Source organism: Schistocerca nitens, chromosome 5, assembly GCF_023898315.1.
Source record: "Schistocerca nitens isolate TAMUIC-IGC-003100 chromosome 5, iqSchNite1.1, whole genome shotgun sequence".
Classification (NCBI taxonomy): domain Eukaryota; kingdom Metazoa; phylum Arthropoda; class Insecta; order Orthoptera; family Acrididae; genus Schistocerca; species Schistocerca nitens.
In genome coordinates, this window is record NC_064618.1 from 146,264,487 (window position 1) to 146,288,567 (window position 24,081).

Genomic DNA, 24,081 nt, shown 5'->3' on the forward strand with positions numbered 1-24,081 from the left:
CATCCAAGGTCTACATCCACATCTACATCTACATACAGGTAGATACTTTGCAAGCCACCATATGGAGCATGGCAGAGCCTACCCTGCACCACTACTAGTTATTTCCTTTCCTGTTCCACTCACAAATAGACCGAGGGAAAAACAATTCTCTATATGCCTCCATATGAGTCCTAATTTCTCGTATCTTATCTCCATGATCCTTACACGTGATGTATGTTGGCAGCAGCCGAATCATTTGGCAGTCAGCTTCAAATGCTGGTTCTCACAATTTTCTCAATAGCATTTCTCAAAAAGAACATTGCCTCCACAGATTCCCATTTGAGTTCTCAAAGCATCTCCATAACACCTATGGGTTGTTCAAACCCACCAACAGAAAATTTAGCAGGCTGCCTCTGAAATGCTTCAATGTCTTCTTTACAGGTCAACCACTCTTTCCTAAAATTCTTCCAATGAAGCGAAGTTGACCATTCACCTTCCCTACCACAGTTCTCACATGCTTGTTCCATCTCATATCACTTTGAAAGATTACACCCACAGATTTAAATGAATTGACTATGTCAAGCAGGGCGCTAGCAGTGCTGTATCCAAACTTTACAGGTTTTAGCTTCCTACTCACTTATATTTTTCCACATTTAGGGCTAGCTGCCATTCATCACACCAACTGGAAATTTTGTCTAAGTCACCTCATATCTTCCTACAGTCACTCAACTTTAACACCTTACCATACATCATGGTATCATTAGCAAACAGCCACAGACTGCTGCCCATCCTGTCCATCAAATCATTTATGTATGTAAAGAAGAACAGCGGTCCTATCACATTTCCCTGGGACACTCCTGATGATACCCTTGTCTCTGATTAACACTCCATCTAGGACAAAATATTGGGTTCTATTATTTAAGAAGTGTTTGAGCCACTCACATATCTGTGAACTTATTCCATATGCTTGTACCTTCATTAACAGTCTGCAATGGGGCATTGTGTCAAATGCTTTCCGGAAATATAAAAATATGCATAAGTCTTCTGAATTTTGCGTCCGTGTGGAAACATGAGATTTCCTGCTTGTCAAAGGCTGGAAATGGTTCCATGAGTAGGAAAGATGGAGCATCCACATTTGCGTGTTGTACTGTGACTTTGTATTTAAGGGTAGGAGCTCAGGAAAAGTGCCCAACACTGGAGCCCTTGTGCTATCTGTTCTGGAAGGAAGGAGCTTGACCCAAAATGTGCTACCAGAGGTTTGTAGTCCATAATTAAAGTGAACTTAGTTCTGAATGACTAAACATGAAATTTATTAATGGCAAAGACATTTGCTAAAGCTTCCTTTTCTATTTGTGACCAGCGATTTTGCATGGGCTTCAGCATCTTTGATGTATAGGTAATCAGTTGCTCAGAACCATCAGCATTCCTATGTGCCTTCACTGTCCCACTGCCATATGAAGAGAAATCTGCAGTTATGACCAGTGGACATGATGATGAAAATGGCTTAAGACAGGGTGCTGAGTGCAGTATATGCTTCAGCTGTGTGGCAGCATGTTCACAGACAGCCATCCACATGTACTGAGTGCCCTACTTCTGGAACTGGTTCAGTAGGTGTGTGATATGGGCCATTTGTGAGAGGAGCTCTGCATAATAATTCACCTTTGCTAAAAAAGTCTGCAGCTGCTGTAAGTTTTGGATGTTGGCATAGAAAGTTGATAGTTGTGATGTTGCAACCAGTAGGATGGATATCTTCTTTGTTGAGCAAGTGACCAAGATATTTCTCATGATAATGGAAGCACTGGTTTTTGTCTAAGCAGAACTTTGGCTCAGCATCATGCAATGTAGTGAATAGGGTACATGGTCCTGATGTGTAGCACCCATGACATTGAGATAGTTAGTGCAAGTTGGTATGCATATGGTGAACTGTCCCAGATAGCTCTGGAAGATTATAGCTCTGGAAGATTGATGAAATGGAAGAGATATCAAAAAGCAAATGATTGTACTTGTATAATCTGAAGGGGGTGTTGATAACCATGATGCTTTGTTACTCCTAAACCAACAAGATCTGCAAACATGTGTCAGAAAGGTTAATTGTAGAAGAATGTTCTCCTCCAACAAGCTTTGTGAAAAGGTCTTCTGGGCATAGTACAGGGCAGGTTTCGACTCATGCCTGGGCACTGATTGTTGTATTAAAGCCTCCACATAGCCATAGGGAGCCATTGGGTTTCTTTACCACTACCAGAGGCATGGTCAAAGCACCAGTTTTAACTAGTTGAATCACCTGAAACTTGTTTAGGTGGTCGGGTTCCTGCTTAACTACTGTCCATAAGAAAACTGGAATGGACTGTGTTCAGCAGAAATGAGTCACTGTGTATGGATGCAAGGATATATGAGCCTCAAATTCAGAAATGCACTCCAAGCCAGGTTTCAAAACAGTGGCAAAAGTGGCACAAGATCATAGAGTTCCTGAAAGGGAACCACATCAGACACAACCTAAGCATCCTCAGTGATGCAGAAGCCAAACAATGAGAAGATATCTAGACCAAAAATATTTCAAGCTGAGTGACTACCAATAAGAAACAGCATTATCAGCCATGTGATCTTGTAGGCTGTAGTCGTTGTGAACTGACCCTGGAGGTGAACTGAACTGTCACCACATGCTACCAATGTGCATGTTGGTGGTGGTAATTCCGAGGAACCCAGATGAGCAATTGTTAAAATGTAAAGTTACCAAGAAAATGGTAGTTCCTGTTTCCAGCTGGAAACAGTTGTCTGTTTCATAACTGTGGACTCTATAAACAACTTGTTAATAAAAGAGTCACTGGGGGATACACTGCCTTAAAGTTCATGCACTATTTCCCGATGTGAGGAGCTGGATCTAATTGCCCAGACAGTGAACTAAGTAATCTGGAAAACGTGCATGTGTTTGTGTTGTGAAGCAGTCTGAGGATGATGGAAGACTCAGCTGTCCACACTGACAGGGAATGACTGGCTCTTCAGAAGCCATCAACACATCTGAAATTGACAGATCATGACACCACACTCTGGGAAGTGGTTTATGAGTATTTCACACTCCTGGGCATGATGTGGCATCTGAACTGCTGCTAACTGTGGTCAAGCCATAAAGTGCTCATTAGCCACTTGTGCAATTTGAAAAGATTGCATGACTGTCACAATAACTTCCACTGGTGGGTTTTCTGCATTAAAGATTAACATGCATGCTTCCAGGTTGTGAGCCAACTGGATCACTTGGTCTCAGATTAAAAGGTCTGCATATGAAGATTTTCATACTGGGTTTGCACAAGTGAAATCACAATGATGACTCAACACTCATAAATCAGTCACTCAAGAGCAATATGACTGATCAGGTTGCTTCTGATATTGATGAAATCCGAGCTGCAATGTGATTACATATAATTGCTGCCAATAATTAATCAAAAGTAACATTCATGTCTCCATGAATGTAAAGGTGACTGGATTTTAGATAGGTGCAAATTTATTTAGTAAGAGTGACCATTGGAAGAATGATAAGTGGAGAGCATCATCATTGCCCTGAATGACATTGAAATGCTACTTCAGCCACTGTCAATACATGTCCCAGTCCTCTTTAGCACTGTTAAAAGGAGGAAATGCAGCCTGGGAAGTGACTACTGCTTGTATTGGGTGGGCACCCAGTATCTACAGTTGATCCTTCAGCAGCTGAATTTATTGATGGAGCAACGCGTTTTACTACTGCTGTTATTGTTAATGTTGGTGAAACTGTTATTGGGACTGCTGTTGCATTTTCTGATGCAATGGCAACTATTGCTACTGCTGTTCCAAGAGTTTCACAACCTTAGCGTCCTTGGCATGCTGCTAACCTTTTACCTCATTGTCCATTATTGCGACCAGAGTTTGACAGGTCAGAAATGACTCAAAGGAACCCACTGAGGCCAGGTCAGCTGGCCTGGAGGTCAAGGTCATCAACAGTGGACTTCTAAGTGAAGATGGACAAACACACAGTGAGGAAAGGGAAAAGTGGAGATGTCACTACAGAAATAAACAATTCAAGTGAATTAGCCTAGGAGAGTAGCCTGAGACATAGTGAGCCAGGAAGCTAAGAACAATGGTGCATGATGACTAGTGATACAAATGTGAGTTGAATATACCAATGAAGGTGGAGGTGTGACATGGCAAGCTGTATATTGCTGCCTTGAGTACTAATTGGCCAGTGAGATGGTATTGAGCCACATTGAGGTCTAGACTGTGAATGGCAGCATTAGTACTTGTAGCCATAACAGTGCTGCCAATCAGCCAAGATAGAGTCCCATGTCTTCTGATAGGCTTTCAAAACTACCGGGCTGGAATACCAGGATAATATTCAAATAAATTACGAGAGAGCAGCAGGGTGATGTCATCAACAACCACTGATATTTCAACAGGAGTGAACCAAGTTGTTTTCAAGGCAAAACTGCAGCTAGTAAGTGCTGTGGAGGGGAATTTAAAACCTTGGTTCTCACAGGAACTCTGGAAAGCTGAAACAAGCACATGCTATAAATACTGAAGCCATCACAAACCAAAGATGACTGACATCAGAAGCTATCAATAGTGAAATAATAATCAGTGAGTGAGGTAGCATACTCTCTGTCCCACTGCTTCTTGATGAGGGAGACAGCAGGATTTGAAGCAGAATTTAAACAAAAACTATCATCTATATTTATGAGATTACTTGGTAATTTCGTTTCAACAGCTTTCTTAATAAAGCTATCCTGGTACCTAGAAGTCCATGGCAGAATCTCCATGTTGTTATATTCCATAGGATGACCAGTGCCAAGAGAATGATCTGCAATGGTGGATTTGCTCAGCTGTTGTAAGGATGTGTGCCACTTATCCTCAGTACAAGGGTTCTCCACAGTTCTGATAGTCTGACCACCACATGACATGCCACAATTGTGAGGAATACAGTAGACACTCACATTACACAAACCAAGGTCATCCTTTATGGAACCTACAAGGGCCCTGATCTTAGATGGTGGTTGACAAACATATTTAACATCATATTTCTACAAAATATGACTAATCCTGTTTGAAATGTTCCCTGCATAAGGAAAAAAGCCCATAGACTTTGGTGTCACCTCGGTATTATCATCATGCACCTGGTGCACAGCTGGTCACTAGCATAATGCACATCTGATCTGTCCTTCACTGTAACCACTCTGATGAAAGATAACTTCAAGATAGGCAAACTCAGTTGACAAATTCTCAGGGTCAGAGATGACATGGGCCATGTGAACCCAGGTATGAAGTATCCCTTCATGTTGAGCCAGATGGTGACAACTTGCAGATACGAGTCAATGTGAATAGGCTTCCTATAAATGACATCTCTCAATGTATTCCAAAGCAAAGTCCAGTGCATGCCATACCTAAGTTCCACCTATGACAAACAGAGTCCACAGTGTAAACACCTTAGCCAAACCCTTAGCACACTAACCATACACTCCACAAATTTCATCACAACTGACTCACACTGGCCCTGGACCAGCTTATATACCAGGTTATGGCATGGTCTTATCAAAGGGCACTCCTAATGTTAAGCTCCCTCTGGGTAAGTGTTGCCACAGCAGTCAACGGTAATGTTGCAGCAGCTACGCAGTTTCCATAGTGAAGGCCGAGGCAGGATGAGGCTTGATGGAAGATGTACAGAGATTGTACAAAAATATGGAAATATAGCAAGAAATGCATGCTTGAACATAAATGCAGATGTTAGCCAAGCCTATGGGTTGTGCTTTAGTAAGTGACCAAGAACAGCACCTATTCAATGTTCTCAATGGCTCGCTAGTGTCAGTCCTGGTCAGAACAGTGTTCTGTGTAGTTGTAAGTGTGTTACGTTACAGCTAATTGAATTTGAATGTGAACAAATTGTTGGTGCTCATATGGTAAGTTATTTCATAATGAAAGTAACTGAATTGTATAGTGTTTCAATGTGCTCCATATCAAAGATTTATACCACATACAGGGAAAGTGGAAAAACATGTTCACTCTCACAACATGGAAAAAATGTGTGTTGCCTGATTATGACAGACAGTAATCGAAGAGGATTGTGACAAAAACTAAGCTGACGACAGCTACAAAAATCACTGCAGAAGTGAATGTTGCACTTGCAAACCGTGTCAGTACCAAAAAAAACATGAAGGAAGCTCCAGAAGGAGGAAATTGTAGGGTGATCTGGAATTCCAAAACCACTCATCCATGATGCAGATGCACATAACAGGAAAATGTAGTGCTGAAGCCAGAAAACATGAGCTATTGAGAAATGGAAGAAAGTTATTTGGTCAGATGAGCCTTGTTTCCACACTGTTTCCAACATCTTACAAAGTTTGTGTTTCAGTGATGATGTAGGCAGCTGTATCAAGGTATTCCATGGGCTAAATGGGTACTCGGCAGTGTCACTTTACTGCCAAAGATTGTGTGATCATTTGGCTGATCAGGTCCATCCCATGGTACAATGTTTGTTTCTTTGTGGTGAGGCTGTGTTTCTTGGTGATAGGGTCCCTGATCACACAGCTTGCATTGTACAGGACTGATTTATTGAGAACAAGGAGGAATTATTGCATCTCCCTTGGGCACCACACTCACCAGATCTCAATATTATTGAGCCTTTGTGGTCAGCATCAGGACTTTTATTTATCCATTCCAAGATGACAGGGAGCTATTTTGAATACCAAAAGTTTTCTTACAGCATGTTAATCATGGTAATGTGTTGGGTTTTTTGTTTTACCATGTTTCTGTCCACTCACTGTAAAATGCTGGTATACAGCAGGGCTGATGAGTTTCTAAAGGTAACTGATTATAATGTTCAAGACTGTATGGCACATTCAATGCAAAGTATGATTGTGGCATTGCTTCTAAGAGATTTGAAAATATGCTTCTGCAAGGTCACAACATAAATTTGTAAAGACTTTATCTGGGGTTGGTAGGGGTAAGATTACACTTCAGTTTGTGCACTTATCTTTACTTTAAAATCAACACTAAGTCTCAGGGTGTCATTGGGTTTGCTTACTGTTACCAGGGGAGAGGGCCATTGACAATGGGGAGTATGTGTTAAAATGTTTTCGTGAGTGAGTCCGTCCTGCTGTTTTTTTTTTTTTTTTTTTTTTTTTTTTTTTTTTTTTTTTTTTTTTTTTTTTTTTTTGGGGGGGGGAGGGGCCTTCAGAGCCAAGTGATATATTCCATCCCAACAGAAATATCACATGACAATATATCAGACTCTCACTTACGGAGTTTTATTGTAAACAAAATATATGTCACGCAGGTACTTCCACTGGCTCTATCATAGTGCAATCAGTAACTTCCAAAGAGAGAAACCTGAGTCTTGTTGAAGAGTGTGATCAACAACAAAAACAACTCCAGAGTTCCATGCTGTTTAAGTTCATAATTTTGACCACATTAAAGTCTGAAGCATAACATAAAGTTTCCCAATTATTTGATAACACTTCCTGGCATGGGATCATTATGTTGACGAAGTCTAGTCCCTCAGTGATGTGCAGAGTGGATAGGTATCCACCTTGTAGGGAGTGATGTCCTGGCAAGTCTTTCCAATGTTGATTGATGCATTGGCACTGTATTCTGGAGCCAGACCATGAGCCTAAATAATTGCCTCACATGGTGACACCTCATGTGTGATTGGCTCCAGTTGATTTCTGTGGAAACAGGAAATAGTTCAGTCTGCTTGCATTGATCTTAGCTGCACACATGTCTTGGTGTGCTGACCTGGCTGTTGGTGTCATCATCTGTTGGCCTGGCAATGCAGCTCATTGGTTTGAGTTTCCACATCCTATGGTCTGTAAGCATGCAGGTCTTGGTACTACTGCCATGATATGTGTTGTATTGGTAGTTGTTTACACCTGCTGTTCATGATGCCACAGCACCAAGGGCACTGGGTGAGCTGTGTAAAACGGGGGGCAACTGTCACTTTAAGAGTGTCAATTTCAAAACTAGTTCTCCTTCCTAATCCAAGTGGGAAGATTTGAGCCTATCTGTCATTAGATTAGATTAGATTTTCTTTCATTCCAATTGATCCGTAGCGAGGAGGTCCTCCAGGATGTGGAACATGTCAGAAAAACAACAATACATGACAAATAATTACAACTAAAACAAATAAGCTAATGTACCATTCCACAGGTCCCAAGTGGAATGACTGTCATTTTTTAATGAACACTGTATGAAAGAGTTATTTTACACATACTAACGCACTGAATTTAAAATAAAAAAGTTTTTTTATTTATTTATAAGGTAATAAACATGTAATACAACTACAATAATACTTATTTACAATGAACACATTACTGCACTGAAATGGGGCAGAAGTTAGATTGTACTTACACACACACACACACACACACAGACAAATTTTCAATGAACACATTACTGCACTGAAATTGTACAGAAGTTATATTGTACTTATATACAAATTAGTTGGTTTTACTGAGGAATTCATCAATGGAGTAGAAGGAGTTGGCCACCAATAAATCCTTTAGGCTTCTCTTAAACTGAATTTCATTGGTTGTTAAGCTCTTTATGGCTGCTGGCAAGTTATTGAAAATGTGTGTTCCTGAATAATGCACACCTTTTTGTACAAGACTAAGTGACTTTAAATCCGTGTGAAGATTATTCTTATTTCTAGTATTGATTCCATGAATTGAGCTGTTGGTTTGAAAAAGTGCTATATTTTTAATGACAAATTTCATTAAGGAATAAATATATTGGGAAGCAGTAGTATCCCTAGTTCCCTAAACAGGCTTCTGCAGGATGTTCTTGAGTTCACACCACATATAACTCTTACTGCACGTTTTTGTGCCCGGAAAACTTTAGCTTGGCTTGATGAATTACCCCAAAAAATAATCCCATATGACATTATGGAATGAAAGTAAGCATAGTATGCCAGCTTTTTCATTTTTATATCCCCTATGTCTGACAAAATTCGCATTGCAAACAGAGATTTGTTAAGACGCTTCAGCAGTTCTGTGGTGTGCTCCTCCCAGTTGAATTTATTATCAAGCTGTAATCCCAAGAATTTAACACTGTCCACTTCTTCTATCTTCTTGTCATCATATGTTAGACATATACTCGTGGGACACCCCTTACAAGTTCTGAACTGCATGTAGTGTGTTTTTTCAAGTTTAGTGACAAAGAATTGGCAAGGAACCAGTGATTAATGTCCACAAATATTTTATTGGTTGATCTTTCTAAGACTACACTTGATTTGCTATTTATTGCAATGTTTGTATCATCGGCAAACAAAATGAACTTGGCATCTGGTAATGTTACTGATGAAAGGTCATTGATATACACAAGAAAATGTAAGGGCCCCAAAATGGAACCTTGTGGGGCCCCACATGTAATTAGTTCCCAGTTGGATGATGCCTGATAGCTTGATACATGTCTCTTTCCTAATAAAACCCTTTGTTTCCTGCCAGAGATATAAGATTTGAACCATTCTGCAGCATTTCCTGTTACACTATAATATTCTAATTTACTTAAAAGGATATTGTGATTTACACAGTCAAATGCCTTTGACAGATCACAAAATATACCAGTTGCCTGCAATTTTTTGTCTAATGAATTAAGCACATTTTTGCTGTAAGTGTAGATAGCCTTCTCAATATCAGGACCTTTTAGAAATCCAAACTGTGACTTTGACAGTATGTTATTTGAGATAACATGGTTATAAAGCCGACTGTACATTACTTTTTCGAAAATTTTTGAGAATTCTGGCAACAGTGAAATTGGATGGAAATTTGATGCTATTTCTTTATCTCCCTTCTTAAACAGCGGCTTAATTTCAGCATATTTCAGCCATTCAGGAAATATTCCACTGATAAACGAAAGGTTACACAGATAGCTCAATATGTTACTTAGCTCAGAATCACATTCTTTTATTAACTTTGTTGATATTTCATCATACCCACTAGATGTTTTGATTTTAAAGATTTTATGATGGACATTATTTCTGTTGGGGTAGTGAGGGTCAAATTCATATTATGGAAGTTACTTGAAATGTCTGGTATGAGGTATTCCATAGCAGCATCTACCGAACCTGACAAACCCATCTTTTCAGTAACAGTTATAAAATGTTTGTTAAAAAGTTCTGCAACACTATACACATCTGTCACCAATGTATCATTTACTCTTAATGTTATTTGTTCCTCTTCATGTCTGGTTCTACCGGTCTCCTCCTTCACTATATCCCATATTGTCTTTATTTTGTTATCTGATATGACTATCTTTTCCTTGTAATATATTTGCTTTGACATCTGTATTACAGTCTTTAATATTTTGCAGTATTTCTTATAATGTGCTATAGCATCAACATTGGAAATGTTTCGGATTGACAGATACAGTTTTCTTTTTGTTTTACAAGATACCCCTATTCCTCAGGTAATCCATGGCTTCTTTGTAGACTTTGCTCTAACCTTGGTAAGTTTTGGGGGAAAGCAGTGTTCGAATAAGGTAAGCACTTTATTAGCAAAAGTGTTATATTTTTCATTCATGCCATGAGCACTGTAAACATCAGCCCAGTGAATGTCTCTGAGGAGTGTCCTGAAATAATCAATTTTTGGCTTACTGATTACCCTCTTGAGCTCAGATTTAACAGATTTTATATCCCGTTCAGTATTAACATTTAACAGAAGGAACTGGATGTCATGGTCTGAGAGGCCATTGACTATTGGTTTTGTAATATAATTTTGTTCATTGGACTTTTCTATAAAGATATTATCAATGGCTGTTTGTGAGCAAGTGGCTATCCTAGTGGGGAACTTTGCAGTGGGAATTAAGTTGAATGATAGTGTTACTAACTCAAATAAGTTCTTATTGGGAGAGTCTTTAAGGAAATCTACATTGAAATCACCAGCAACCACTATTTCTTTGTTTTGGTTGTTAAATGGGCCAGTACAGCTTCAAGGTGGTTTACAAACAGATTAAAGTTACCTGCAGGTGCTCGATATACACTTAATATTATGAAGGATTTTTTGTGAAATTCTAATTCTGTTGCACATGCTTCCATATGCTGTTCTAGGCAAAATTTATGAATGTCTATGTTCTTAAATTTATGACAGTTCCTGATGAATGTGGCAACTCCTCCTTTCTCCATTTCTGATCTACAAAAGTGAGATGCTAACCTAAACCCTGTAACACTTAAAAGTTCTATACCAGTGGTCACATGATGTTCAGAGAGGCAGATTATGTCAGCTGGGTTTGAAGACTCTAATTCATCTATAGCTGACATTTCACATTGACTTGAGTTAAAATTGGGTAGAGTTAAAATATCTGCTGACTGTTGAAAATTCTTAACCAATGGCTGTTTATGCTGATGTAATAAGCTGGAATTATGTTTTTTGATTTCTTTCTCAAACTGAAAGTTTGTCTCAGTTCTAACCTCTCTTAAAATTTGCTTTCTTTCTGTCCTCCCTACCCTAAAAAGTCTTTCAGGTAGCACAAGGCCCTCTGGAGTGTATGGCATGCACTGTTTCATGAACCATAAATCCAAAAGTGTAGAAAGAGTCTATCTCAAAACATTGTTATCCCAAAGGCCAGGGGGGGGGGGGGGGGGAGGGGGCTGTCGACATGTAACATCAGAAAGAGAGAACCATTATGTGGCTGTAAGGGCATGACAGTACCATCTTAGTACTGCATGGCAACTGACATCAGACCTCACAGCATTCACTGGACTTGTTGTATCAAGCCAAAAAACATACAGAAGGCTTTGGTAGAGTGGCCTTCATTATTGCAGATCTACTGTACATGTATCTCTGATGCGTCTTCACAGAAGGGAACATCTAGAGTGGAGCCGTCAACAAGCCACCTGGACAGTTGAACAGTAGGCCAACATTCTTTCCACAGATGAGCCCCGATTTGGTCTGGACAGTGATTCTTGATGGATTTGCATCTGGAGGGAATGTGAAACATGATTTTGTGACACAACCATTGTGGAAAGAGACTAATATCAAGGATGTTCACTAATGGCATTGGCAGGGATTATGTTGACCACTCAAACACTTCTTCATTAAATTGGCAAGGTTTAACTGCTGTCAGGTATCATGATGAGACCTTCAGACCTCATGTGCAGTTGTTGCAAGGTGCTGTTAGCCCAGACTTTGTGATGTTGGATGATAATGCTTGACCTCATAGAGCACGGGTGGTTGATGTTTTCCTCCATGCACCATGCGGCCTGCTCACTCTCTTGATTTGAATGCCATATAGCACATCTGGGATGCACTAGGGACATGGGTTTCATCATGTCAGCATCCACCAACCACTCTCCAAGACTTGTGAGCAGGACTGTAGTGAGAATGGGCATTATTGCCTCAACATGGGATTGGTGACATCATTCACAGCATGCCCCATCATTTGCCAGGCCTGTATTGCTGCCAGTGGTGGTCACGCCTCATACTGAATGCATTAATTATTGTCAGAATGTGTAAATCTGTTAATTTTGAAAAAAAATTAAGAACATTTTTGTCTACCATTATGCATGTAGCAGCTGTTTATGTTCGGTATTCTTTATATTGTTTCTACTTCACTGTCACTTGATTATATTGTTTTGTGCCAACATAAATGCAACCTTGCAAAACTTTGGTTTATTGCTTTAATTTTGGGCACCAGTGTATTTGTCGTGACTACCTGCATAGTGGGAAACCCTAAACTTAAGTGAGTATATTGGCTTAGGAAGGACACAAAAGCACCACTGTCCAAGAGTAGCTTTGGAGCATGTTTGCCAATGAACAAATCTAAGTACATGTTCTTGTATACATTCTGAGAAACCTGTACTTCTGTAGACTGTCACTCATTTGGTCCACTTGTGCAGGCTGGGGAACATTTACCATGGAACTCCTAAAATACCCCTCTTGCAAATGTCCCATTTTTGCCACACACATTCCATGATGGGGGCACATGCTGTGTGTATGGAAACAACATTTACAGATGGACAATGGAGGTGCTGTTGGCATGACCCATCACCACTGTTATAGTTGTTTACAGCCATCTGGACTGCAAAAGCAAATGAGGTCCCTGCTGGAGGTGGTGTAACATACCACACGATGGTGGCACCTTCTTCCAGTGTAAATGAACTCTGAGCTGAGTGGGCAGTTTTGTAGGCATGAACTATTTGTATTTCTTCTATCATAGAAGGATCTGATTTACTCAATACATAGTTTCTCACTTCTGAGTGAAATACTATAATGCCCTTGATTACAGATGGTTGTGCCCCCACAAACATTTTAAATTTACAGTTCCTACTTATTACATGTAGGTTGGCAGCCTAATCATCTTAAAGTTGATGGGAGCCCCATTTTATTTTTCTTGTTCCTTCCAAAAAAATTCTTCTAATAAAGAAAACAAAGTTCTACTAGGCTTGTTAAGGGCTCCACTTTCTGTATTAGGTGAAACAATTAGGGATTCTTGACAAGAAAATGGTCTTTTATCTTTCTGAGTTGGAAATTTGAAAAACCAAAACATATAACAGCAATTTTCAGCAGTAAGTATCCCACCCTTCATGTTGTCCACTAAACGTTGGAAAAGCCTAGACATGGGCAAGGACATAGCCAGGATTTTGTCAAAAAGGGGGGGAGGGGAGGTCCAATTTGTTAAAGATGACCTTACAAAGGCTCATTTTTCATTTATTCTGAAAAAAAATTTGTTTATTTTTTTTAATTTTATGTACATAATTTGCTTTTGGGAGGCCTTCATACAAATAGTACATGCTATAAAAAATTAAGCAAGAAAAGTTTTCCTTAAAAAAGTATAACACACTTATTCTCAACAGTATGGATGAGAAACCCAGCATTGCCCAGGTATTTACTGTTGATCTCTTCCTCTACCCTCAACTGCCATCTCTTCCTCCACCTATCTTTGTCAGTCTTCTCCTCCCCCTCTCTCTTTCCATCTCCTCCTGCCCACTCTGTATGTCCACCTCCTCCACCCAAGAACCTGTTAATCTCCACTCCTTTCCTTTTCATGTCCATCTCCTCCTCCCCACACTCTCTCTGTTCATCTCCCACTCTTCCCTTCCTCTGTCCAACTCCTCCTCCCCCTCCCCCTCCTCCTCCTCCTGTTCATCTCCCCCTCCCCATCACTGTGCCTGTCTTCCTTCTGCTGTCAGTGTCGATCTCCTCCTCTTCCCTTTCTCTCTCCATCTCCTTCTCTCCTTGCTCTCTGTCCATTTCCTCCTCCCCTGTCTCTGTCCATCTCCTCCTCCTACCTGTGCCTATCTCCTTTTTTCCCATTGCTGTCTGTCCATCTCCTCGTTCTCCCTTCTGTCTATGTATGATACTGGATGTACCTGCAAAATTATGTCACCATACAGCATGTAGGCACATAGTTGAGGAGATACATCACAAACAATGAGCTGCCTGAGAATGAAACTGGAGAGCAAAATTCACTAGATGTACAGGTGAGATATGTGTACAAATATTTGTGAAATATGTGTGAAATATATTTGACATATGCCTATGTAAGAAAAACCATGGGTAAAAACCTCATCCTAAACACATGGATTAATTTCAATCAGATTTGGTACACATATTAGTTACAATCTGGAAAGAAATACTTACAGGTTCAACCACCAGCCTCCTATTCAAGTGAGTGTGACAACTTGGATAGAAAAGGGAGGACAAGGAGATAGACAGACAGGGAGGGGTAAGGATGAGACAGATACAGACAGGAAGAGGAGGAGATGGACATAGATAGTGGGAATTGACAGAGAGAGGGGAGAGGAAGAGATGGGAGAGAAGAGGAGTATGAGGGATTGACAAAGAGAGGGGGAGGAAGAGATTGACAAAGGGAGAAGGAGGAGGTGGACAGAAATGTAGGAACAAGTTGATGGAGAGAGAGGGAGGAAGAGATGAACAGAGTGAGGACTGGAAGTTGTGGGCAGAGGAAGGGGATGGTGGAGATGGTCAGAGAAAGGGGAAGGGGGAGACAGATTAATAGAATATTTGAATAAATGCATACTCCAGCAACACCAGGTACTCATCTAGTTTATTTATACAAGGGTTGAATGAAAAGTAATGCCTCCAACTTTGTTAATTGGGTTTGTATGGGGATATTTTGATAAATCAAACACAGAAACAATCCTCAGAATGTGATTTTTAATTACCAATATTCACCTTGCCACATAATCACCAGCCAATTGGATACATTTCTGCCAATGATGGGAAAAGTTTTCTGAAGCCGACACAGAAGAAGTCGACACTCTGTTTCCACAACCATAATCTCACAGTTCTGTCATAATGGTGTACCCACATTTTGTCTCATGTCACAATTGAATGGAGAAAGGTGTCACCTTCATTCTAGTAACACAAGAGGAATTCCTGGCAAATTTCAAGTTTGTGTGCTTTCATTTCAGGAGTCAGCATCTGGGGTACCTGTCATGCACAGATCTTCCAATAGCTAAGCAAAGTAATAATGTGACCCATGTGTTCTTTCTAAATACCAATTGTGCTTGAAATTTCTCTCTGAGTGATATGACAACCATCCTGAATCAATCTCTCAACATTTTGCTTGTGAAACTCCATGGTTACTGTCACAGGTCACCCAACTCTTTGTTTGTCTTGCAGGTCAGATGGTCCCACCTCAACATCTTTAAACTTAATCGCCCAGTGACACACAGTACTCACATCAACACAATCAACATAAACTGCTTTCATTCTCTGATGAATCTCCTTTCAGGTGACACATTCTGCTGTCAAGAATTCAATGACTGCACATAGCTTAAATCACATTGACCGACCATCTGTGCAGGGTACCATACTTTACACTGTAACAACACAACCGTTCAATGCTAAGGCTTCTCGACAACTGGAGTGTAGAGAAGAGGCTACTGAACAAGGCAGTACCTGCCGCATACCAATTCTGCCAACTGTTGAAGAGTTATGAAGATGGAGGCATTACTTTTCAGTCAACCCTCATAAAACAAAACAGAATTCACAAATTCAATGAGCTGCATTTTTGGCATCTTAACATTGATTCATGCATTGATTTCAACTAGACTTCTAACATATGTAAACTCATTAACGAGTTTGTATTTATCCATGATAATATGGTTATATAGTCTTTGATGCTAATAAACATCTCTACAACATACAACATACAGTGTCATTAATATGACATTTATTTACAAGTACGTTAGTTGTGATGGTTGGACTGACTGTTCCATGGATATTATGAATAACAAATTTCACAGCAGAATACTGATGTTGTACTAAAATGTGAGGAATGGATCTCTTTGGTCATCTCATGTTTGGTTATCTGATAATGGATGGATGCATGCATGTTTTAAGATTTAATTGTGCATGGAACTCCTAGCTTCAGTTATTATTGTATTACAAGAGCATAAATAGATTTTGGCCTTAAAAGGGGGGCAGGGATGTAAGGTGCAGTCAGCTAGGATGAATTCAAGCAGCCCACAGAAAGAAATTTTGGAGAAACGATAGGATTATAGAATGTGTTATAATCACATACCACTTCAGCTCTCCATAAACCTATTTTCATAGTTACATACCAGAAATGGTTTTCATAATTTAGGACATCGGATGGAAATGATCATCTGGAAAAGGACCGACAAAATCCACAATATGGTTTCGAATGATCAATGAATCAAAGTGCACGATACAGCTGATGTACACACATATTGCAAGGTACAGTATTTTCAATTTTGTACAAAAAATTGGATATGAAACAAATTTCGGCAAGATGGGTGCTACATTTGCTCTCAGATGACAATAAACACAACTGTATAGTCAATGCTGAGGTTGTTTTGTCACTTGTCCATTGAAATCCTGTTGGGTTTCTGCGTTGACACATGATTGTGGATAAAAAAATGGATTCAACCACAGTCCAGAGACTAAGAAACAATCAGAAAAGTAGGTTTTTAAAGGCAAAGGGGTTTGAAGAAGGCAAAGATGGTGAAATTGGCATGAGGTAATGGGCACGGGTTTTTGGGATGCATGTGGAATCATCCATGTCAATTACTTGAAAAAAGTACAGACAATAACTGAAGAGTATTGTGTATCATTATTGCACCAATGAGCAAAGAAATTGAGGAAAACTATCCTCATGTGAAAAAGAAACAGATCATCTTCCATCATGACAATGTACATGAGCACACATACACAAATTTGATAATCAAACAGGGAATAAACTTCAAATTATTGCCACATCCACTGTATTCACTGTATTAGATCCATAGTGTGCTTTTTTCTTTCCAAATTTGAGAAAAATGCCTCTGCAGATGGATGGTTCACATTAAACAATGAGGTCATTGCCCAACAGATGCCTATTTTTCAGATGTTCTGAAATTCTACATTTTGGATGGCTTAAAAAAGATGGAGCTACACTTGGAATAATGCGTAGAGTAAAAAGGGGATTATATTTTTAATAAAAATCCCCAAAATAATCTGTTTTTCCATCTTTTTCTAAGAAGTTATTGAACAACTTGCCTAACTACAGAAATGACACAACCATTGGGGACTCAACCCAGTTTATTCACAACAGGAAATACATACAACATGCCCCTTGGAAACAGTGCAAGCAATCTTAAGTCGGTATTCCAAATCAAAATCCAGTCCACACTGTACCTATGACAAACAGAGTCCATAATATAAACATGTTAGCTAAACCAGTAGCACACTCACTGTATGCTCCCCCAATCATGTCATAGTTGACTTATACTGGCACTGGTGCAGCTTGTACAATGTATTCTGGTGTGATATCATCGGATTCAGCTCCTAATGACAAATCCCCTCTGGGTAGTGCTGCCACTGCAGTTGACAGTAATGTAGTGCCAGCTATTTTGTTTCCATAGTGACATTAGGTGGCACCACTCTAGGTTACATAATGGTAAGACAAAGATTTTAGAGTGGAATAAATTTCCAGGGCTGAATGTGGACTTCAGTCATAATTTATTGGTTATGAAATGTAGTTGAATTAAATCAGGCTATGATGGGGGAATTATATTAGGAAATGAGACATCAAAAGCAGCAGATGATTTTTGATATTTCGGCAGCAAAATAAATGATGATAATTAAAAATAGAGACAATATAAAATAAATAGAGACAATATAAAATGCAAACTGATAGTAGCAACAAAACAATTTCTGAAATGAGGAATCTGTTGCCATTTAATAGAAATTCAAGTGTTAGGAAGTCTATTCTGAAAGTATTTGTCTGGATAGCCTTGAATGGAAGTGAAACATGGATGAAGCTTTTGAAATGTGGTGCTACAGAAGAATTCCAAAGATTTTATGGATGGGTCAAATAACTAATGGGAGCTGCTGAATTGAATTGAGGAAAAAAGTAGTTTATGGTACAACTTGACTAAAAGAAGGACTCGATTGATAACACACTTCCTGAGGAATCAAGGAACAGTCATTTTTTATGATGGAGGGAAGTGTGACATGTAAAAATTGTAGAAGAGGATGTAGGCATGAATACAGTAAGCAGGTTCAAATGGATATAGATTGCAGGAGTTATTCTGACATGAAAAGGCTTGCACAGGATATACTAACATGGATGGCTCCTTCAAATCATTTTTACAACTGAAGATTACAACAAGAATGGTTTTTCCCATTATTGAAAAATACTTCTTATAACTGAACTTCTTTATTTGTAGTCTTTGATCACAATATTCACGTGGTCACTGTTGCTCAAAATGTTGCTGTTAGTAAATATGTTATAATATTAGAGTAGTTGCTCATTCTTGGTTGCACTGATTTAATTGATTCCATACTGATATGTTGCTCACACCAACACAGGGAAAACAGTGAACAAAGTTTACAAAATTGATTCCATACTGATATGTTGCTCACACCAACACAGGGAAAACAGTGAACAAAGTTTACAAAAGTTTATTGACCAAAGAATCAAATGTCTGCTTGAACAATAATAACAAAATCATAATTACAGTGTCTCACAGGTATGAAGACTTGACAGTATGATTCCAGAGTCTGACAAAGTAACACAATTAGCATCTTCATAGACAAATACACTTGTATGGAAAATGTTCTGTCTGAATAAGCTGTTCTGAATAACACCAGCATATGAGCAGAAAAGTCTATCCTGAATACAGCCTGACTGTGCCAAAGGAACATTGATGAAGGCCGACTACAGTGGTGTCGGTCCCTACAATGGGTTTCAAGAGTGTCCTAAGATGATGGGCTGAATAGCACCCACTCGGAGGCTAGGAGGTTCTCTCAAAGCTGGATGCAATGACTTGTGTAGCTCTGGCACCGACTTTTATTGTGACCAGTGGTGGAATACTCATGGTACTATTTTCTGATCCTGTGTGTGGCAAATGTGAATAGGTACCTTGGGATTTGAGGTCTCTGTTAGCACTAGTACCACTGCCTGGTGTCCATCTGTTACTGCGACAGGGTGAGTCTGTGATGCTGAGGCATACAAGGGTCATGTAGGGTGTACACACACCTGAGCTACCAGAATGGTTGCCAATCGCTTTTGCAAAGATTGACAGTATAGCTCATATATTAGTGTTTTTATTGGAAACAGTAATGCTTATGTTCCAAATCTTTCATAAAATTAATACTGAGGTCAGCACAGAACATATTTCAAGAAACAACTGAAAATCTCCCATTAGGTATCCCTAATTCTTGTAAGTATACAAACAGATTCCTTCACTGTGCATCATATAATTTTAATGTAATGAACTAACTTTATGTTACCATATAAACTCTTTGATATTCCAAGCATCTAAATTATATTATTTTAGTTTATTTTGAACTGTTTATGGATGAAATCATTTTGTTTGTAGATCCCACTGTAATTGGCTGTCTCAGTTTTACTGGTTGATATGGCGCTCAATGAAAGATTCCAGGAGATCATATTTTGGACATGCTCTCCAAATTATTATGTTCTTGGTTAGTGTCAGCATGTTATTATGATTATTTTAAGTGGCTGCTACATTTTATAATCTTTTGTTTTCCTGTCAAGCTGTATAATATCATAGAATTCCTATCAATTGTCAGTTCCTTCCACAAATGTTTCCCTCTTTTTCTGCTTTTTTAAAAGTATTCCCATCCCACCTTAAACGTCCTGATTATTCAGTGAAACATTATATATTTCCTTTCTTCTCTAAATGTCTATCTTCTATCTAAAAAGGAAATTACAGTTTGTGCCTTATGATTATTTTAGAAACAGTACTCAAGATGTTTTCTATAGTGAGAAATTTTTGCAGTATTATATTGTATGAATTTCTGATGGAAACAAAGCACTAAGTAAAAAAGAAAGAAAAAGTAGTTCATAAATTTATAAATAATGGAAGATCTTTACAGCTTACATCTGCTTGCAGAACCTTTTATTGTCCATAAAAAAAACATTAGCACATGTCTGTAGAGCACCACAGATAAATTTAAGTGATACTAAAACTGGATGCAGAATCCATGCCTGCTGTCAATATAGACTGCAAGATTTCATTTTTCAGGAGACAATGCTCACATGTTAATAGTCTTTTCATAAAGCTCTAGGTGCCCCCTCAATCATTATAAATGGCAAACACAACAGAGAACTCTGCTAGCCATTTGTATTTGGATTTGATAGTCATATTGTTCCTGCATTTGTGGATGGTTTATTTTGCAAGTATCACAGTTTAGTGAACTACAGTAACCTCTGCGAGGTATAACATAACAAAGTTACATGTCTCAGGGAATAAGGAACTTGAGTTAACCAAAATGATTGTGAAGACAGAACAAACCACTATTAGGTTAAAAAAGGAGGAAAAAGCCTACTTTAGCCTTTTAGTGTTTCAACTGCCAATTGTGTGGAAAAAATAACATTTGGTTTATAAGAGGCCAGCTTAGTGTGGCAACAGTGCCAAAGCTCACCACTTGCTAGGTATCACATGCACAACTCCACCTACATATGTGAAATGCCCCAACAGTCACATAGTATGGAGCCATGACTTCCCCATATAAATGGAAGTGCAGGAGTTCAAAATCAATAATGTAGTGCTGTATAATGAAGTGGAGAAGGTAATCAGTTCACCAAAGCTGCCCATCTCAGTTCATTTCACTTGTCAACAGTTAAGAAGACTGTGTAATCACTATACAGGGATAGAAAAGTAGTTCAAGAACAAATAGATGGTTCGTCTGAGGTACTTGGAAGACCACTGCTCCCAAACCAGTAGCCACCAGATCAACTGTTGCAAGGCCTAACAACACAAAAAAATATCTGTCTGCACCAAAGCAATAAAAACTGCAAACATCAAGCCACCAGTGTGACTATGTATTTAACACCAGCAGCATAAGAAAGACTGACACACAAATTTGTGGAAACAAAGAAAAGGGAGATCTCAGTTTGTCCAGTTATGTTTCACTAGCACTGCCAGACAAATCTGAAGAGAACCCATCTATTGAAGCAAAAGACTACAGAGTCTGTCAAGGGAATTGAGCACCGCCTCTAAGTCAACTGCTACATGCCTACAATCTCAAGTGCAATGTAAGGCAACAGATCTAGTAAAACTTCACCAATAAATGCAGTATTTATTGCTGTGTAATGTCAGTAGTTGCAAGATTTATATAGATGACCTGGGACTCATAGCACATGTAAAGGTCTCATCTCCAAGACACAGATACATCTGTGCTTAGAGGAACAGATGGCCTCAGTTGGGAGAGATCCACATATGGTATGGCCATATTTGTCAACAACAAATACTATGCCTAAACTTGAGTTATAATGTATTTTCCAGTCATTCAGAGTGAGAATGGTCCATATAAAAGTGGATTTCTCCTGGGAAGACAACAGGAGGCAGATATTCACATTGATGTAAACATTAGAAAAAAGAATTCAGTTTGAGACTGGCAACAGCATTGAAACTGTATATGATAATGTGAGTAGAGAAAGATTTTACTAAGAGATAAGAGAAATGGTAACTCCTGACAGACTGATGAGATTGTTGTAGGTGGCATTGAGCAATATAAGAAAAATGGTAAGTATTCGTAGAAACTTGTTTGAGTCATCGGATATTCACAGTGAAGTATGCTAACACTAGCTCTAGAATATGTGATATGTAAAATTAAGCTGCTGAGCAAGGGGTGATCATCCACAGATCAGTGCAAACATTGGCCTATGTTCCCAGAAAGTATTTGCATTCTGTAAGGGTGTGTGCACTGGTTTGAAACTTCCTGGCATATTAAAATTGTGTGCTGAATTGGGATTTGTACCTATGACCTATGAATTTGCAGGCAGGTGCTCAGCCAACTGGCCTATTATTGCCCTTTAGGGTCTCCCAAACATTTACACCATACAACTTTACTTTTTTTACCTACCCTCATCACTCTTCTTTAACCAGTACCTCTCTTATGCCTATCAAAATTCCCAGAAGCTTTTCCGCTTACCTTTCTCAAAGTGTTCCTACAATGTCATCAGGAGAACTTCTATGAAGTATGGAAGGTAGGAGAGAGGTACTGATGAAAGTAAAGCTGGGTGTGCAGGTCATGAGCTGTGCTTGGGCAGCTCAGCCAATAGAGCACTTAGCTGCAAAAGATGAAGGTCCCAGGTTCACATCCCATTCTGCCACACAGCTTTGATCAGCCAAGGAGTTTAATTGTCCTCCATTACTGACATAAATACAATCAAAAGAGCTCAAAGGCAATGGAGGAATTATTCATTACATGGGATTGACTATCAGTGAATATAAGATCAAAAACTTGGTTTGTGGCAGGATTCACACAGGGAAGATGTTGATTTCAGTAACCATAACTAGGGGGTGAATTTGAGAAAATTGAAGTATTTAAATACTTGGGAGTGACCATCAACCACAGCAATGATAAATAAGTTGAACTACTAGTGATAGGCAATTGAACTTATTTTGCCCCAAGAAAATCACTTTCTCACGGTTTCTATGTCACACCTCTGAATTAATCATGTAGAAAAACAGTTATAAGATCAATGCTCCCATCTGAACAAGAATCTTGGCCACTAACCATAAGGCATATCAATATTTTGAACAGCTTTGAGAATACATACGCCACCAAATAAAAGCTTCTGCCGTGAAGAAGGATGTTGGATATGATTGTATGACAATGAATTGTACACCAGCTATTGTGACTGACATATTAACATAATAATAAAGTTCTCTGCCCAACCTCTTTGCCTTTACAAATGTCTGCTTGTATCTGTGTATGTGCGGATAGATATGTGTGTGTGTGCGAGTGTATACCTGTCCTTTTTTCCTCCCTAAGGTAAGTCTTTCTGCTCCCGGGATTGGAATGACTCCTTACCCTCTCCCTTAAAACCCACAACCTTTCGTCTTTCCCTCTCCTTCCCTCTTTCCTGATGAAGCAACCATTTGTTGCGAAAGCTTGAATTTTGTGTGTGTGTTTGTGTTTATTTGTGTGTCTATCGACCTGCCAGCGCTTTTGTTTGGTAAGTCTCATCATCTTTGTTTTTAGATATATAATAATAAAGTTAGTAAGACTGAGATTGGTAGTGCATGCGGCTTTGTGGAGTAATAAAGAGTCACTATAGAAAATATTATATAGAAGTTTTGGGGTACAATAGTACAGTTGACTGAAAACAAGGTCAATACATCATGATGAAGAAGACCTACAAAGAATAGTATACAATAACTGTAAAGCACCAGCTGAAAACCAGACTGCCTAGCAGATAATTGTGGAAAAGATACAGAAGAAGAAGAAGCAGAAAATGGTGTAGATTCCTAGACACAGTCCCTATATCCATCAAGTTCACCATAGTAAGTGTAGGTGACCATAAAAAGGATTTTTGAGGAAGATGAGAGGCACCTGTTTAGTGGCATCATAAGAAATCTCATTCTTAATTAAGACAGATCTTCAGATGTATAAATAACTTCATGTATACTGTAGAGGAATATTATGGGATCTTTACTGTTCACAACATTTATAAATGACTTAGTGAATAAATTCAGAAGCTCCACATGGCTGCTCATAGAATGTGCTGTTGCATTTAGAGAAGACCCAATGCTAGAAAAGTGTTATGAAATTCAGGAAGATGTGCATAGTATTGACACTCAGTGCAGGGATTGACAGCTGGCCCTCAACATAAAGAAATGTAATGTAATGTATTGTGCAAAAGCAG

At 39.0% G+C, this 24,081-nt stretch overlaps 1 protein-coding gene across 1 annotated transcript in view; it reads left to right on the forward strand.

Moving 5' to 3' along the window:
- The window catches only part of LOC126259259 (protein scarlet-like), a 128,512-nt gene that overhangs the window by 63,842 nt on the left and 40,589 nt on the right, over positions 1-24,081 (forward strand). Inside the window, exon 10 of the mRNA XM_049955894.1 lies at positions 19,781-19,886. Coding sequence (XP_049811851.1) covers positions 19,781-19,886 — 106 coding nt within the window. The remainder of the gene's footprint in view (positions 1-19,780; positions 19,887-24,081) is intronic.